The sequence below is a fragment of the Callithrix jacchus genome, chromosome 2 (assembly GCF_049354715.1).
Source record: "Callithrix jacchus isolate 240 chromosome 2, calJac240_pri, whole genome shotgun sequence".
NCBI lineage: Eukaryota > Metazoa > Chordata > Mammalia > Primates > Cebidae > Callithrix > Callithrix jacchus.
The window spans coordinates 63,194,197-63,211,581 of NC_133503.1; the positions used below are offsets into that span (position 1 = coordinate 63,194,197).

General features: G+C 37.1%; 1 protein-coding gene across 4 annotated transcripts in view; it reads left to right on the top strand.

The window, feature by feature from the left end:
* Nucleotides 1-17,385, top strand: part of RANBP17 (RAN binding protein 17) — a 438,613-nt gene that overhangs the window by 79,997 nt on the left and 341,231 nt on the right. For all 4 annotated transcript variants that reach the window (XM_002744545.7, XM_008990995.5, XM_078365784.1 and 1 more), the window contains one exon: nt 16,774-16,879. In XM_002744545.7, the coding sequence (XP_002744591.2) occupies nt 16,774-16,879 (106 nt within the window). The remainder of the gene's footprint in view (nt 1-16,773; nt 16,880-17,385) is intronic.

The window sequence follows — 17,385 nt, forward strand, 5'->3', positions numbered from 1 at the left end:
TTTTTTTTTCCCTCAAATGCTCTGTGTTGAGGGGTTTGGGCTTTATTTTTGGATGTTCGATGAGGTGTCCTGCCCAGCTAGAAGGCAGACTAGCCACTGTTTGGCTGCCGAGGTTCCTCCCTGCTGTTGTGTGATTCGCCCTGTTCCTACAGGCTCTGCTGTGGTCTCCGCCACGCCCTGCGGCGGAGTCTCCTCGTTGTAGCGTGTTGCCTCAGCAACGGTAGGCTGTGTCAGCAGTGGGCGTGTATCTCAGTAGGGACGGGTTGCCTCGGCAACGGCTGGCTGCATCAGCAGTGGGCGTGTATCTCAGGTGGGGCGGGTTGCCTCGGCAACGGCTGGCTGCGTCAGCAATGGACGTGTATCTCAGTTGGGGCGGGTTGCCTCGGTAGTGGTGGATGCCCCTCCCCCACAGAGCGTCTCAGGCCGTCTGCTCGGGATAGTTTGAAATCGCGGTTTTGTTCGTCCCACTGTGTATCCCAAACGATCTGTCCCTACAATCCCCTGGGCTGGGCTTCTGTCCAAGTCTCGTTCAGTCTCAAGTCCAGCCCTCTCAAGTCTCAGGTTGCCGGTTCAACAAGGCACCTGGACAAGCGCGCCCTGTGGGGATTGCTGGGTAGGGCCGGCCGCCGCCGCCCAGGCTGCCGGCTTCGCCAGGCAGACCTACTGCCTGGCGTCCCGTGTCTTTTTTATACTTGGGAGTTTCCCCGTTCTGTGGGCAACAAAGATCAGTCTGGAAATGCAGCTCAGACTCACCGTTTGCGGATTCAATGCGAGCTCCAATCCTGGGTTGTTCTCACAGCGCCATCTTGAGTCCTCCCCCCAAAAGGGTTTTTTTTTTAATGAGCTCTGTTGCAGCAGAATCAAACATAGCAGCCTAGCAGCCCTGAATGAACAACAGAGCTCACAGCTCAGCAACTGAGCTCCAAAAAAGTACAGACTATCACCTCAAGCAGCTCCCTGATTCCTCTATATCCAAAAGACTGACATTTGGCAGGCATCATCCTGGGACAAAGATAGCAGAAAAAGAAACGGGTAGCATCCCTCACTGTGCCATAGCTGCTAGAGGTGCACCCCAGACAAGCAGGGCCTGGAGTGGACCTCAGCAGTCGTACAGGGAAGGGGCTAGGCTGGTAGAAGGAAAACCAAGTATCAGAAATACTTTATCATCAACAATCTGGGTGTCCACTCAGAGACCCAATCGAAAGTCAGCAACTACGCAGACGACAAGCGGATAAACCCACAAAGATGGGAAGAAACCAGCGGAAAAAAAAGGAAAACACCCGAAACCAGAACACCTCGCCTCCTAGAAAAAACCAAAACTCCTCACCAGCAAGGGAACAAAGCTGGATGGAGAATGACTGTGACGAAATGACGGAATTAGACTTCAGAAGGTGGATAATGAGAAACTTTTGTGAGCTAAAAGAACATGTATTAAATCAATGCAAAGAAACTAAGGAACTTAAAAAAAGATATGAGGAAATGATAACAAGAATGGATAACTTAGAGAGGAATATGAATGAATTAAAGGAGCTGAAAAACACAATACGGGAACTTCGCGAAGCATGCACAAGTTTCAATAGCCGAATTGACCAAGCAGAAGAAAGAATATCTGAAGTCGAAGACCAACTCAATGAAATAAAACAAGAAACCAAGATTAGAGAAAAAAGCGCAAAAAGGAATGAACAAAGTCTCCAAGAAATGTGGGACTATGTGAAAAGACCTAATCTACGTTCGATAGGTGTACAAGAAGGGGACGAAGAGAATGAATCCAAGCTGGAAAATACTCTTCAGGACATCATCCAGGAAAACTTCCCCCACCTAGCAAGACAGGCCAACACTCAAATGCAGGAAATACAGAGAACACCACAAAGATATTCTGTAAGAAGAGCAACCCCAAGGCACATAATCGTCAGATTCAACAAGGTTGAAATAAAGGAGAAAATACTAAGGGCAGCCAGAGAGAAAGGTCGAGTTACCCACAAAGGGAAGCCCTTCAGACTCAGCAGATCTCTCGGCAGAAACACTACAAGCCAGAAGAGACTGGGGGCCAATATTCAACATTCTTAAAGAAAAGAACTTTCAACCCAGAATTTCATATCCAGCCAAACTGAGCTTCAGAAGTGAAGGAAAAATAAAATCCTTTGCGAGCAAGCAAGTACTCAGAGATTTTGTCACCACCAGGCCTGCTTTACAAGAGCTCCTAAAAGAGGCACTACACATAGAAAGGAACAACCAGTACCAGCCATTCCAAAATCACACTAAAAGTTAAAGAGCATCAACATAATGAAGAATCTACAACAACTAACAGGCAAAACAGCCACTTAGCGTCAAAATGGCAGTATCAAATTCACACATAACAATATTAACCCTAAATGTAAATGGACTAAATGCACCAATCAAAAGACACAGACTGGAAAATTGGATAAAAATCCAAAACCCAGCAGTGTGCTGTATACAGGAAACCCATCTCACATGCAAGGATACACAAAGGCTCAAAATAAAGGGATGGAGGAAGATTTACCAAGCAAATGGAGAGCAAAAAAAAGCAGGAGTTGCAATTCTCATTTCTGATAAAATAGACTTTAAAGGAACAAAGATCAAAAGAGACAAAGAAGGCCATTACATACTGGTAAAAGGATCGATAAAACAAGAAGAGCTAACGATCCTAAACATATATGGACCCAATGCAGGAGCACCCAGATACATAAGGCAAGTTCTTAATGACTTACAAAGAGACTTAGACTCCCACACAATAATAGTGGGAGACTTTAACACTCCACTGTCAATATTAGACAGATCAACCAGACAGAAAATCAACAAGGATATCCAGGGCTTGAACTCAGACCTGGAGCAAGCAAACCTGATAGACATTTACAGAACTCTCCACCCCAAATCCACAGAATATACATTCTTCTCAGCACCACATCACACCTACTCTAAAATTGACCACATAATTGGAAGTAAAGCACTGCTCAACAAATGCAAAACAACTGAAATCATAACAAACAGCCTCTCAGACCATAGTGCAATCAAGTTAGAACTCAGAATACAGAAACCGACCCAGAACCACACAGCTTCATGGAAACTGAACAACTGGCTCTTGAATGTTGACTGGGTAAACAACGAAATGAAGGCAGAAATAAAGAAGTTCTTCGAAACCAATGAGAACGAAGACACAACATGCCAGAACCTCTGGGACACATTTAAAGCAGTCTCTAGAGGAAAGTATATAGCAATAAGTGCCCATATGAGGAGAATGGAGAGATCCAAAATTGACACCCTATCGTCAAAATTGAAAGAGCTAGAGGAGCAAGATCAAAAAAACTCAAAACCCAGCAGAAGACAAGAAATAACTAAGATCAGAGCTGAACTGAAGGAGATTGAGATATGAAAAACCCTTCAAAAAATCAATAAATCCAAGAGCTGGTTTTTTGAAAAGATCAACAAAATAGACCACTAGCCAGATTGATTAAAAAGAAAAGAGAGAACAACCAAATAGATGCAATAAAAAATGATAAAGGGGAAATCACCACAGATTCCACAGAAATTCAAACCATCACCAGAAAATATTACAAACAACTCTATGCGCATAAACTAGTAAACCTGGAAGAAATGGATAAATTCCTGGACTCCTGTGTCCTCCCAAGCCTAAACCAGGAGGAAGCTGAAACTATGAATAGACCAATAACAAGGTCTGAAGTTGAGGCAGCAATGAAGAGCCTACCACACAAAAAAAGCCCAGGTCCAGACGGGTTCACAGCCGAATTCTACCAGACACACAAGGAGGAGCTGGTACCATTCCTTCTAAAACTATTTCAAACAATCCAAAAGAGGGAATCTTTCCCTAATCATTTTATGAGACCAACATCATCCTGATACCAAAACCCGGCAGAGACCCAAGGAGAAAAGAAAACTTCAGGCCAATATTCATGATGAACATAGATGCAAAAATCTTCAATAAAATATTGGCAAGCCGAATGCAACAGCAAATCAAAAAACTTATTCAACATGATCAAGTAGGATTCATCCCAGGGATGCAAGGCTGGTTCAACATACGCAAGTCTATAAACGTAATTCACCACATAAACAGAACCAAAAACAAAAACCACATGATTATCTCAATTGACGCAGAGAAGGCATTTGACAAAATTCAACAGCCCTTTATGCTAAAAACCCTCAATAAACTCGGCATCGATGGAACGTATCTCAAAGTAATAAAAGCTATTTATGACAAGCCAACAGCCAATATCATACTGAATGGGCAAAAACTGGAAGCATTCCCTTTGAAATCTGGCACTAGACAAGGATGCCCTCTTTCACCACTCCTATTCAATATAGTACTGGAAGTTCTAGCCAGAGCAATCAGGCAAGAAAAAGAAATAAAGGGTATTCAAATAGGAAAGGTGGAAGCCAAATTGTCTCTATTTGCAGACGACATGATAGTATACCTAGAAGACCCCATCATCTCAGCCCAAAAACTCCTGAAACTGATAAGCAACTTCAGCAAAGTCTCAGGATATAAAATCAATGCACAAAAATCACAAGCATTCGTCTACACCAATAACAGACTTAAAGAAAGCCAAATCAAGAACGAACTGCCATTCACAATTGCTACAAAAAGAATAAAATACCTTGGAATACAACTCACAAGGAACGTAAGGGACCTCTTCAAGGAGAACTACAAACCACTGCTCAACGAAATCAGAGAGGACACAAACAGATGCAGAAACATTCCATGTTCATGGTTAGGAAGAATTAATATCGTGAAAATGGCTATACTGCCCAAAGTAATTTACAGAATCAATGCTATCCCCATCAAGCTACCATTGACTTTCTTCACAGAACTGGAAAAAACCACCATGAACTTCATATGGAACCAAAAGAGAGCCTGCATAGCCAAGTCAATTCTAAGCAAAAAGAACACAGCGGGGGGCATCACATTACCGGATTTCAAACTATACTACAAGGCTGCAGTAATCAAAACAGCATGGTACTGGTACCAAAACAGAGATATAGACCAATGGAACAAAACAGAGGCACCGGAGGCAACACAACATATCTACAACTATACAATCTTTGATAAACCTGACAAAAACAAGCAAGGGGGAAAGGATTCCCTGTTTAACAAATGGTGTTGGGAAAACTGGCTAGCCATATGCAGAAAGCAGAAACTGGACCCCTTCCTGACACCTTACACTAAAATTAACTCCAGATGGATTAAAGACTTAAACGTAAGACCTGGCACCATAAAAACCCTAGAAGGAAATCTAGGCAAAACTATCCAGGACATAGGAGTAGGCAAGGACTTCATGAACAAAACACCAAAAGCATTGGCAACAAAAGCCAAAATAGACAAATGGGACCTAATGAAACTCCACAGCTTCTGCACGGCAAAAGAAACAGTCACTAGAGTGGATCAGCAACCAACAGAATGGGAAAAAATTTTCTCAGTTTCCCCATCTGACAAAGGGCTGATATCCAGAATTTACAAAGAACTCAAACAGATTTACAGGAAAAAAACAAACAAGCCCATTCAAAAGTGGGCAAAGTATATGAACAGACACTTTACGAAAGAAGACATATATGAGGCCAACGATCATATGAAAAAATGCTCATCGTCACTGGTCATCAGAGAGATGCAAATCAAAACCACATTGAGATACCATCTCACGCCAGTTAGAATGGCGATCATTAAAAAATCTGGAGACTGTAGATGTTGGAGAGGATGTGGAGAAAAAGCAACACTTTTACACTGTTGGTGGGAGTGTAAATTAGTTCAACCATTGTGGAAGACGGTGTGGCGATTCCTCAAGGCCTTAGAAATAGAAATTCCATTTGACCCAGCAATCCCATTACTGTGTATATATCCAAAAGACTATAAATCATTCTACTATAAGGACACATGTACACGAATGTTCATTGCAGCACTGTTTACAATAGCAAAGACCTGGAATCAACCCAAATGCCCATTGATAATAGACTGGATTGGAAAAATGTGGCACATATACACCATGGAATATTATGCAGCAATCAGAAATGATGAGTTTGTGTCGTTTGTAGGGACATGGATGAATCTGGAGAACGTCATCCTCAGCAAACTGACACAAGAACAGAAAATGAAACACCACATATTCTCACTCATAGGCGGGTGATGAAAAATGAGAACACATGGACACAGAAAGGGGAGTACTAAGCACTGGGGTCTGTTGGGGGGAAATGGGGAGGGTCAGTGGGAGGGGGCGGTGGGGAGGGATAGCCTGGGGAGAAATGCCAAATGTGGGTGAAGGGGAGAAGGAAAGAAAAGCACACTGCAATGTGTGTTCCTACGCAACTGTCTTACATGCTCTGCTCATGTACCCCAAAACCTAAAATCCAATAAAAAATTAAAAAGAAAAAAAAAAGAATTCACAAATATATACTATTAGGAACAAATGGAAGATATGTAATAATGGATACAGCAAAGATTTAAAAGGTATCATTCTTACTATTTTCTAAGGTCAATAAATTAGGAAATAAATTTCTAGAAAAAATAATTACTAAAATTGACTTCAAAAAGAAAGAGACAAGAACTTAGAAGATATTTGCAACACACAATAAGGAAGAATCACCATTTGGAAGAATATAAGAATAATTCTTACAAATCAGTAAAATAAACAATTATTTAGGAAAATGATCAATAGCAAATAGGCATCTGGCAGAAAACTTAAACGGTGCATAAAAATGCCCAACTTCATTATTAGAAAAGAAATAGACTACATGAAATATATTTTCCAGTCTACTAGTAATAAAATCGTAAGAAATCTTACAGAAAAATATGAGTCAGAAGAAATTCTTACACTCTTCTGGTGGGAGTTTAAAGTTTAATCAGTTGGAAATGAAATAGAAATGAATTTGATGCAATCTTGGAAAGTGAAACATGTGAATACTTATTGACCTGATGCTTACACCCTTACATGTGTCCTCTAGAACATGGGTCTCCAAACCACAGGCCATGAAGTGGTACTGGTCCATGGCCTGACAGGAACTGGGCTGCACAGCAGGGGGTGAGCGGCCAGCGAATAAGCATTGCCGCTTGAGCTCTTCCTCTTGTCTCCTGTCAGATCAGCATCGGCATTTAAGATTCTCTCATAGGAGCGTGAACCCTATTGTGAACTGCTCATGCGAGAGATCTAGGTTGCATGCTCCTTGTTAGATTCTCCTTATGAGGATCTAATATATATGATGCCTGCTGACCAAAGGTGGAACAGTTTCATCCCAAAACCATCACTGCCCCTTCCTAACCAGTCTGTGGAAAAATTGGATTCCATGAAACCTGTCCCTGGTACCAAAATGGTAGGGGATTGCTGCTCTAGAAAATCTGTACACAAGACGTGCAGTAATGTTCATAGCATTATTGTTTATAATGGCAAAAAGTGGAAACAGCTCTGATGCCCATCAACATGAAGATGGATAAATAAATACAACATAATGTAATTATACAATATTATATAACAATAAAAATGAATGAACTATATCTTGTAAGGTTGAGTGTCAGAGATAAGATGTTTAATGGGAAAAAAAAGCAGCTCTCAGGAAGCTGTGTACAGCATGAAACTTAAAGTTTCCAAACAAATTAGACTTGAAGTGTATTGTTTAGGAATATATACATATGTAATGAAACTTTTAACAAACCAAAAGAACAATAAGCAGTAAATATTGGATCATGGTTATTTTTAGGGTGGAAGGTAGGAGGTCAAGCTCAGGATAGGGTATGGAGGTAGGTGTGACCGTACCAATGCCTTGATTGTTTTATTGGGTAGGTATTTGTTTTGTTACATTTCATGTGCATTACAAGTATGTTTTCACATATATCAATTATTCCATTAAAATGTAAAGAGATTTGGTTGGAAAAGACCTATTTTTCTTCAAAAGGGTGTTGAATGAAAGTCTAAATGTTCAAAATATATGAATCAGTTGAAAGGAAATAATTTAGTGGTATTAAATAGGACTGTCTCTTGAATAAAATGTCAAACATTTGTTAATATAAACTGAAGGAGTTTTTATAGTTGGATATACTATGCAGGTTTAGTAAAATAACATCTGTAATATAATGCCTAGTACTTAGAAGTTTTAGTAGTATTAGTCAAAAGGTCAGTGGGAAGGAATCTGTCTGCCCTTTTAGAGATATTTGTGGTCTGGTCAAAATTGATCGTTTTATATATATTATGAAAAATGTCTAATGTGGCTGTAGTTTGTATACACTGTGTGTAGTAGTATTCCGTTTTTGTGGTGTGTAAACACTTCAGTTAGTGTTGAACAAAGAAAATTATATGCTCTTGTTATGTGTGCTTTAATTTAGATGCTTAATGGCTTTTAATGTTACAAAATAAGTTTATTATTATATTATGATCTCATTTGTATTGTATTGCCTTGCTCTTCTGTATTTGTGGTGATATGGTCATGGTTTACAAAAACAATAATCCCTAAGAAATAGGTCATTAACAGTAGTTAACAATTACTTGTGATCTATGGTAATGACTGATTTCTTTGGGATTATTGCAGTTATAAACCATAATTACAGATTATTACAGCAATAATTATTTTGTTAAGGAAAAAATGTTCTATGTTTGAACAACTGCTAAAACAAGTACCCTGAACGTTTCAGAATAAATAGAAAAATGGAAAATTATAATGGAAATTTAATATTATTATAAAATGAGATTTTAAAAAATTTATAGATATGAAACTCGTGTAGCAGATATTTTTCTCTAAGTGCAATTTAGATACGTGTATTTACATGGTTCTTTAAATTTTGTGAATGTAATTATATTACCAAAATAACTTTTTGTATATATTTAAGGTATACAGCATGATGTTTTGAAATGCATAGTAAGATGAATACTACAGTCAGCCAGATTATCCTATCACCTTTCATAGTTACCATCTTTAAAATTGTGGTAAGAGCACTTAAAATCTACTCGTTTAGCAAATAAAGTATTATTAACTGTAGTGCCCATGCTGTGCATCAATAGACTTACTCCTATGCAACTGCAAGTTTGTACCGTTTGACCTAATTCCTAATTTCCTCCCTATCCTTCTAGTAATCACCATTTTACACTCTGTTCCTATGTATGGTACTTTTTTTTAAGATTCTGCATATGAATGGGACCGTACAGTATTTTACTTTTAGTTTAGTAGCTTATTTCCCTAAGTAACTTCTTAACATTTACTGTTTGGAACACTGTGAGTCTAAAATTGTTCAGTTTTAGGAAATAATTTAATATTGATGAGAAATACTGTTTCTCATTCACCTAAGTACCAAAATTATATTTGATTATATTTGATTGCTTAATGTCTTTTTTGTGTGTGTGACAGGGTCTCACTGTCAACTGGGCTAGAGTGCAGTAGTGCGATCTTGGCTCACTTCAACCTTTGCTTCCCAGGTTCAAGTGTTCTCCCACCTCAGCCTCCTGAGTAGCTGGGATTACAAGCTCGTGCCACCACAGTCAGCTAATTTTGGTATTTTTTGGTAGAGATGTGGTTTTTGTCATGCTGCCCAGGCTATTCTCAAACCCATGACCTGAAGTGATCTGCCTGCTTCAGCCTCCCAAAGTGCTGATATTACTGGCATTGAGTCTGAGTGGCCAATAATAATGTCTTTATATTTCACTGTTTATTTCCAACATTAATCCTAACTCATTCAATACTTGTTTGATTTGTAAGGCTTAAGAAATAATCTGCTTTTCTATTTCTTACACAATAGAAATCATTGCTTTCTAAAATGGAATATATATGTACGCTATTTTTCTCTAAATAAACTTCCTTTCAAAATTTACTGTAATTTTAGAAGAAAATGTTCATAATCACATGCTATCTCTGCAAGGCATTCTTTGATCTAATAAGTTTAATTTCAAGGCTAAAGAAATTAGTACAAATTTAAATTTTGAGAAATTCACATTTTGTATTTAGATGTTCTATTATTAGATGTTTGTTGTTATATTTAGTCGTTCTGGTATTAGCCAGTGGTTTTTTCTTCTATCTTATCTGCCTCTCACTAGGTTCAGTTCCCAGGTCATGGAGTCTCTCCTCTGCCCCACAGTCTCCCATGCATTTGTGTATTTAGTTACATCAGTGCCATAGAACATGACACAAAGTAGATCCTTAGCAAATGTTTTCCTGAAATGTATTTCTCCTGGAAATGTTTTTTTTTTTTTTCCTGTTTGCAGGGTGTTTGTTTTACTAACAGCATTAAAATGTGTATATGGCTAATTGTAACTAGCTTTAGTAATAAGCCTCTTGGTAGAGAGGAAAGAACTTAGAAATTCTTATTGTATGGCTTCATTTTCTTGAGCAGCCATCTGAAGTAAGGCACAGAAAGAACCTGAATGTTACATATTGGTATGTCTTATGTTTTTTCGTAGGTCTGATACAGAACCAGGTTAAAAGGGGATGACAATTTAATAATAATGATACTAGCCAACATTTACTGAGCACTTACAGCCCTTACTCATATATGTTATATACAAAATACCAGTTGGTGCTTGTCACGACTCTATGTGCTAGGTCTTATTATCCTTGTCAGATTAAGTAGCTAGTGTAAATAAGTACTAGAGGCACGATTTGAACCTATGCTCTGCTCTTATTAGCTAACTTGTACTGCTTCTTTTTTAAAAAAAAAATTTATCTTCTAATAGCAAAATAAAAACAAATTACATGCATGGTGAAATCTTTTTCTATTTTCAGGTAGACATGTTTTATCAAGGACATGTAGGCAGGTATTTCTGTGTTTACATTATTGGTAAGCCCCAAAATTAAGCTTGCTTATTTTAAATTCAGCTATATCAACCAATATTCATTTTATGTGTCTCATTTTTGGAATAAAAAAACTGTGAAATGTTTCCCTGGTAATGATCCCCAAAGCATATGCAGTCTCATTTGTGGTTAAGACTCAGGAGACAGCTAGAGAACAGTTCAGGGTTAAGGCTCATAATGTGTTAAACACTTAAGAGATTGTTGGATCATGAAGGTCTGTCTAGCTAATTGACAACTGTATGTTGGAATATTCCCTTTTACCAGTGTTGAGAAGTGTAATAGTTTGAGAATGAACTTTTAGAAATTCATTCCCTAGATTTCAATCACAGCTCTGCACTTTTAAATAGGGATTTAGAATGTTAAATGAATGTAGATACAGATACAATGTTTAGAACAGTGCCTGGTGCAGAGTAACTACTATATAAATCTTTGCTATTATTTTTAATAATAATAAAGCTTGTTTTAAGAAACCAGTATCTAAAAATCTAAACTGATATACAAGGAAGATAATTATTTACATTTCAGTATTTTTCATTTTGAGAAATAATTTACAATAGGATGTTTTTAAAAGAGTAAAAGAGTGACTCCCATAGAACAGGTAAAATATTACATTTTCATTCACCAAAAGTCATGCTTGCAGTGTTTCAGATTCACATCCATAACATGAAGCGTATAACATATCCCACACACAATTAGAGCATAGTCTGTTAATAGAGACCTCTGTAAAATCTGAGAAACACTGCTAATTGTTGTTGTTTGGTAGTTAATGTTAGGTAAAGTCACTGTGAGCCATAAATTAGCAAATACCGAACCATTGCTCCAGTGGGCCTCTGACCACAACGTTTTCATCAGCCAACCAACACATAACCTTTTTTAATGTATGTTTTTGTAGAAAGACACCTTATTTAATATATATTGTTGATTCATTGATTGAACTCACAGCCAGCAGCACTACTTTTTATGCCAGAACAAAGCTTATTTAACATGAGTTCTCTATATAAGACACATAACAAGCTTGTTTTCTTTAGGAACACTGCATAGCACGTCATCATTATGCTTAGGTCATCTTAAACAGATGATTAACAAATCACTAACAAAAAACAAAAAATGTGGCGGTAGATAGACCATTTAAAGCATACTTGTTTACATTATGAAGCTGAAACGAGAAGGCAGAGTTTCACTTTGTTTGCCCTGGGCTTGAAACAAACTACAGATTTGTACTGGACAACTATAGATTTTCACTACTCTGCACATCTGCAGATGACTGTGAGTATTGATTTTGGGATTATAAATAAATTTTACAAAGTAGGCAAATTCACAAATAATGGAATCTATAGAATAATGAGGATCAGCTGTATCATATCTTGTATTGCTTTTATTTAAGCAATAGAAATATAATTACCATTACCATTCATTAATAATGGGTCTGCCTTTTAAAGCATTTACTAAATTGGTAATGTTAACCATTTCTTTCCTTTTTCATGCTATATTTTCTATATTATGATTTCTTAATTCAGTAACCCATATCTGTTGATAATGTACAATATACAGAGCATTGTTTTAGGTTCTGGAGATGTAATGGACAACCAAACAGACAAAAACACCTGCTTTCAGCAGTTTACAATACATAAAATATGTTAAGAAATGTTAAGTGCTAAAATGTAAACTAATGAAGCAAGGAAGGAGCATGTGAAATGTTGAGGGGATTGTGTTATCCATTACCAGAATTTAATGGCTTATCAGATAACAATTGTGTTATTATCTCTCAGTGTTCTGGGGGTTGATAAGTCTCAGATAGTTGTCTTTAGGGGTCTTTCAGTCATTGTAATAAGATGACAGCTGGGCTGGAGTTGCCTGAATGCTTCTTTACTCACTAGTCTGGTGTGTGGGCTGGAATACTTAGAGTGTATACTCTATCTAGTTGGGCATTTCTCTCTCTGTTCAGTCTCTGCAAATGACAAATTGAGCCTCTCAATAGTATTATGATCTCAGGGTGTATGTTCTTCTTAAATGGTGGCTGACTTCCCCAGAGTGAACATTCTCTGAGATTCTGGAGGAATCTACCACTTCTTGTAAAGGTTAGGCACCATACTAGGATGGTATCGCTTTCACCAGATTTTATTGGTCAGAGCAGTTACAGTCCAGCCCAGATTGCCAAAGATGAGAAGAATAAACTCCACCTCTTGGTGGCATGTACATATAGGGAAGGAAGGAATCAGTGATGAGTATTTGAAGACAGACTACCATGGAAGGTATTGAAAATTGATAGGATATCTTGGTAAGGCCTGAGAAGGTGACATCAAGGGTAAGACTGGTCAGCATAGTTTTATCTTTCCCCAGTTATATTAAACTGTGTGAGTATCAGCAAAGAGTAGTGGTGTATTGAACATAAACGGTTATGGTTTTGTGAGATGAGTATGTCATAGCAAAGGAGGAACTAAATGTAAACGCAAGGCGGAGATTTATAATGATTGACAATAGAATTTAAGCTAGATACATAGAGTAGAGAATATCTGAAGGGTATAAGAGAGAGTGAAGAAATGGCAGATTCCCAAAAATTAATAAAAGAGATCAGCAAACTTTCAGGATACAGGATCAAGAAATAAAATCAATGGTATGTTTGTTTTTTAACAATCAGAAATTGAATATGTAAGGAAGAAAGGAAGTCCACTTAAAATATTATCAAAATGGATAAAATAGGCATAAATTTTGAAAAAGTTTTAAGAATTGTGTACTGACACTGTAACCATGTTGAAAGAAATTAAAGATCTAAATAAGTAGAAAGACTTCTCATAGTCATGGATCAGAAGACTTAATATTGTCAAGGTGGCAATACTCTTCAAATTGATCTCCAAATCCAGTGCAATCCATGTTAAAATCTTGTGACTTTTTTTGCAGGGATTGACAAACTGGTCCTAAAGTTCATATGAAAATCCACGAGATCCAAAATATCCAAGATAATCTTGTAAAATAATGAAATTGGAAGACTCATATTTTTTTTATTTCAGAATTTACTACCAAACAACAGTAAACCACATTGAGATACCATCTCACGCCAGTTAGAATGGTGATCATTAAAAAATCAGGAGACAACAGATGCTGGAGAGGATATGGAGAAATAGGAACACTTTTACACTGTTGGTGGGAGTGTAAATTAGTTCAACCACTGTGGAAGACAGTGTGGCAATTCCTCAAGGATCTAGAAATAGAAATACTATTTGACCAGCAATCCCATTACTTGGTATATGCCTAAAGGATTGTAAATCATTCCATTATAAAGATACACACACACATATGTTTATTGTGGCACTGTTCACAATAGCAAAGACTTGGAACCAACCCAAATGCCCATGAGTGATAGACTGGATAAAGAAAATGTGGCACATATACACCATGGAGTACTATGAAGCCATAAAAAAAGATGATTTCATGTCCCTTGCAGGGACATGGATAAAGCTAGAAACTTATTCTCAGCCAACTGACACAAGAACAGAAAACCAAACACTGTATGTTCTCATTCAAAAGTGGGTGCTGAACAATAAGAACACATGGACATAGAGAGAGGAACATCACAAACTGGGGCCTGTGGGAGTGGGGAGCTAGGGGAGGGATAGCAGGGTGTGGGGCAATTGGGGTGGGATAGCATTAGGAGAAATACCTAATGTAGATGACTGGGTGATAGATGGAGCAAACCACCATGGCATGTATATACCTGTGTAACAAACCTGCATGTTCTGCACGTGTACCCCAGAACTTAAAGTATTATAATAATAATTATTATTACAATAAAAAGTTCATTTCTTTGAGGTAAAGAGTAGAGTAATAGATAGGAGAAGCTGAGAATGGTGTGTGGGTGGGCCAGAGAGGGCAGGATGAAGAGAGGTTGGTTAATGAGTATAAACAAACATGCAGTTAAATAAAAGGTGTAAGTTCTAATGTTTGATAGAGTAGGGTGACTATAGTTAACAATGTAGTGGTTGCTTGGGGGTTAGGGGCAGAGGGGTAGGATGAAGGATGACAGCTAGTATGAAAATGCTCTAAAATTAGATTGTGGTGGTGCTTACATAACCCTGTTAATTTACTAAAAGACATTGAAATACGTACTTTAAGGGGGTTACTTGTTTGGTATGTGAATTATATTGCAGTTGAAGCTGTTCAAAAAGTGATGGGCTCATGGATGGAAGATTCCCAGTAGAACAAAGGATTGTTGGAATTGTAAGATTCATCTTTGTAGATGTTGAAATCACTAGTGATTATGATATAAATATTGTTGGAAAGAGTGACAGCCCAAAACCAGTACTTTCAAAAAATGGAAAATAATCTGCAGGAGAGTAGATAATTGCAATAAGAAGGGATATTAGTTAGTGTTGTTGATGATTTAAGATGTAAAGATGAATGCTTTCATCATGACGAAAAAGAAAATGTCTCTAAGTAGAAATGAGGAACATGAAGATCACCTACTCCATACTCAAGGCCCAAGAAATATGAGAAGTGTATAGAAGTGCTAGAGCCTACAGAGAAAGCAGGGTCATCAAGGTAGACTTTATATGATAGACTTTTATATTGATCCTAAAACACTTTGAAATTCATAAAGTAGCTTTCTGGATACTTTCAACTCCCTACATGAATTTTTTGTTCTGTTACCTTTTTCGTGAATTATATGTCTTGAAACTTGAGTCTGTTTTTTAATGGATTACTTCATCAAATTAGTGTTGTTGTCCTAATCTGTTTCACATTCCTAATGTGTAAGGCTGCATAACTGGTCAGTTCTGATTTATTGTTGTTTTGTGAGAGAATAAAGGATGTGAATACTTGCCAGGTTTAATTTCTAATTCACAGGAAGCTTGTCACCATAATACGTTGATGTGTCTCTCCAGAAATTATATAAGAGTTGTTGATTAATTGTAGTATAATAATGACTGCTAGTATCCATGGGAAAACAGAAAGAATGTGTTCTTTTTGTACCTTTTAGTTATCCTTTCTGAGTGTTCTAACAAGCACAGATAGCCTCTTTTCTTCATTGTTCAATTCTATAACTTTAAAAAAACATTTTTACTTGAAAAGGTATCGTAATTAGAAATGGCTGATTTCAGAATTGTGAAATAGGCCACTCATCTTTGAAAAATCATTCTTTAAGAGTAGCAAAAAATATGTTTTTAGCAAGGTAATTTTATGTCGTTAATTATTTCTAAAGGTCTCAGAAATACTGGAGGATCTACTACCTAGATCAATGAATCCAGAGATGTAAAATAATATACGTTAAGCAAAAATCATTCAATAAATACCTCCATTTCCAAATTAGTCAATTTCAGCTGCCCCCAAAGTAAGATTTATGAAGACTCTAGATGCTGCAATTTGTGCCACTGTTTTAAAGCTATTTAATCCTCCATTGCTATCAGCTGTGACGTTAACTCTACTGTCAAACAATGTGAAATCTTGGATTTTTTTATACATCATGCATAGAAATACAGAAGGAATAAATTCATTACTATTTATTATGCTCCAAGCAGGAGAAATATTTAAAATGATCACATTGGTACTATCATGACATTGACCATTCCGAAAAGATACTGGTCCTTGGATCATTAAGAGTATATTTTGACTGAATAACAGATCTGGTCCTAGACAGTTTAGTGTTTTGTAATCAAATTTATTTTCAATCATGTCTTTGTTGTAGATATTGTTTTTGCCATTTTATAAATGAAAACCCTAAGACTTAAAGAGATAAGTAACTTATGCAAGATCACATAGCAAATTAGTAGAGCTGGGATTCAAATTACTTTTATTTGGCTCCAAATTCTATGCCATTTTCACTGCCCTGATAAACTTAAAACCCAACTGCTTTCTGTCAAGAACTGAGTTCACAATAATGTATCACTTGTTTGGAAGACTAAATCATTGTGCTAATTTTGGAATTTCTCCCAAAATAAGCTATGTTTCTATGAATACTTATTAAATTTTTTCTTTCTTATTCTGTATTAGGACGTCTTGCATGGCTGGTATACTTAGTTGGGACAGTTGTAGGAGGAAGATTAACATATACCAGTACAGATGAGCATGATGCTATGGACGGAGAATTATCCTGTCGGTAAGTAAGAGCTGTGTAATTTACAGAAATTTACTAAATAGTTAAAAAACATTTAGTTATTGAACTAGTATTATGAGCTAAGACATTTTGTATGTGGGCTTTTGAGGAAGGTATTATTTCCTCTTTTATTGGTGAGAAAACCAAGGCTCAAAGGTTAAGTGACTTGTAGAAGTCAAATCTCTAGTAAGTGATAGACTCAAAATACTTTGTACGTATTTGTGCAAATAATATGATAAAGATTTAGGTTGCTTTTTATTACCTAGGATCTGAGAAAGCACATACAGTTGGTGTGCATTGGGAAGGTTGCAAAATTGTGTGGCAAAATTGGATGACATACATCTGGTCAAAAAGTATTAGGTAGTCAACTACCCATTGCAAGCTTTGTCACCTGTTTTGCCACAGCCTTAGGAAAAAGCAGTTGAATTATTTTCTTCAAGTTTCTATTCCAACCTGAGGAAAGTTTCTATATATAAATAATACAAGTGAGTTGATTTTCCATATATTTT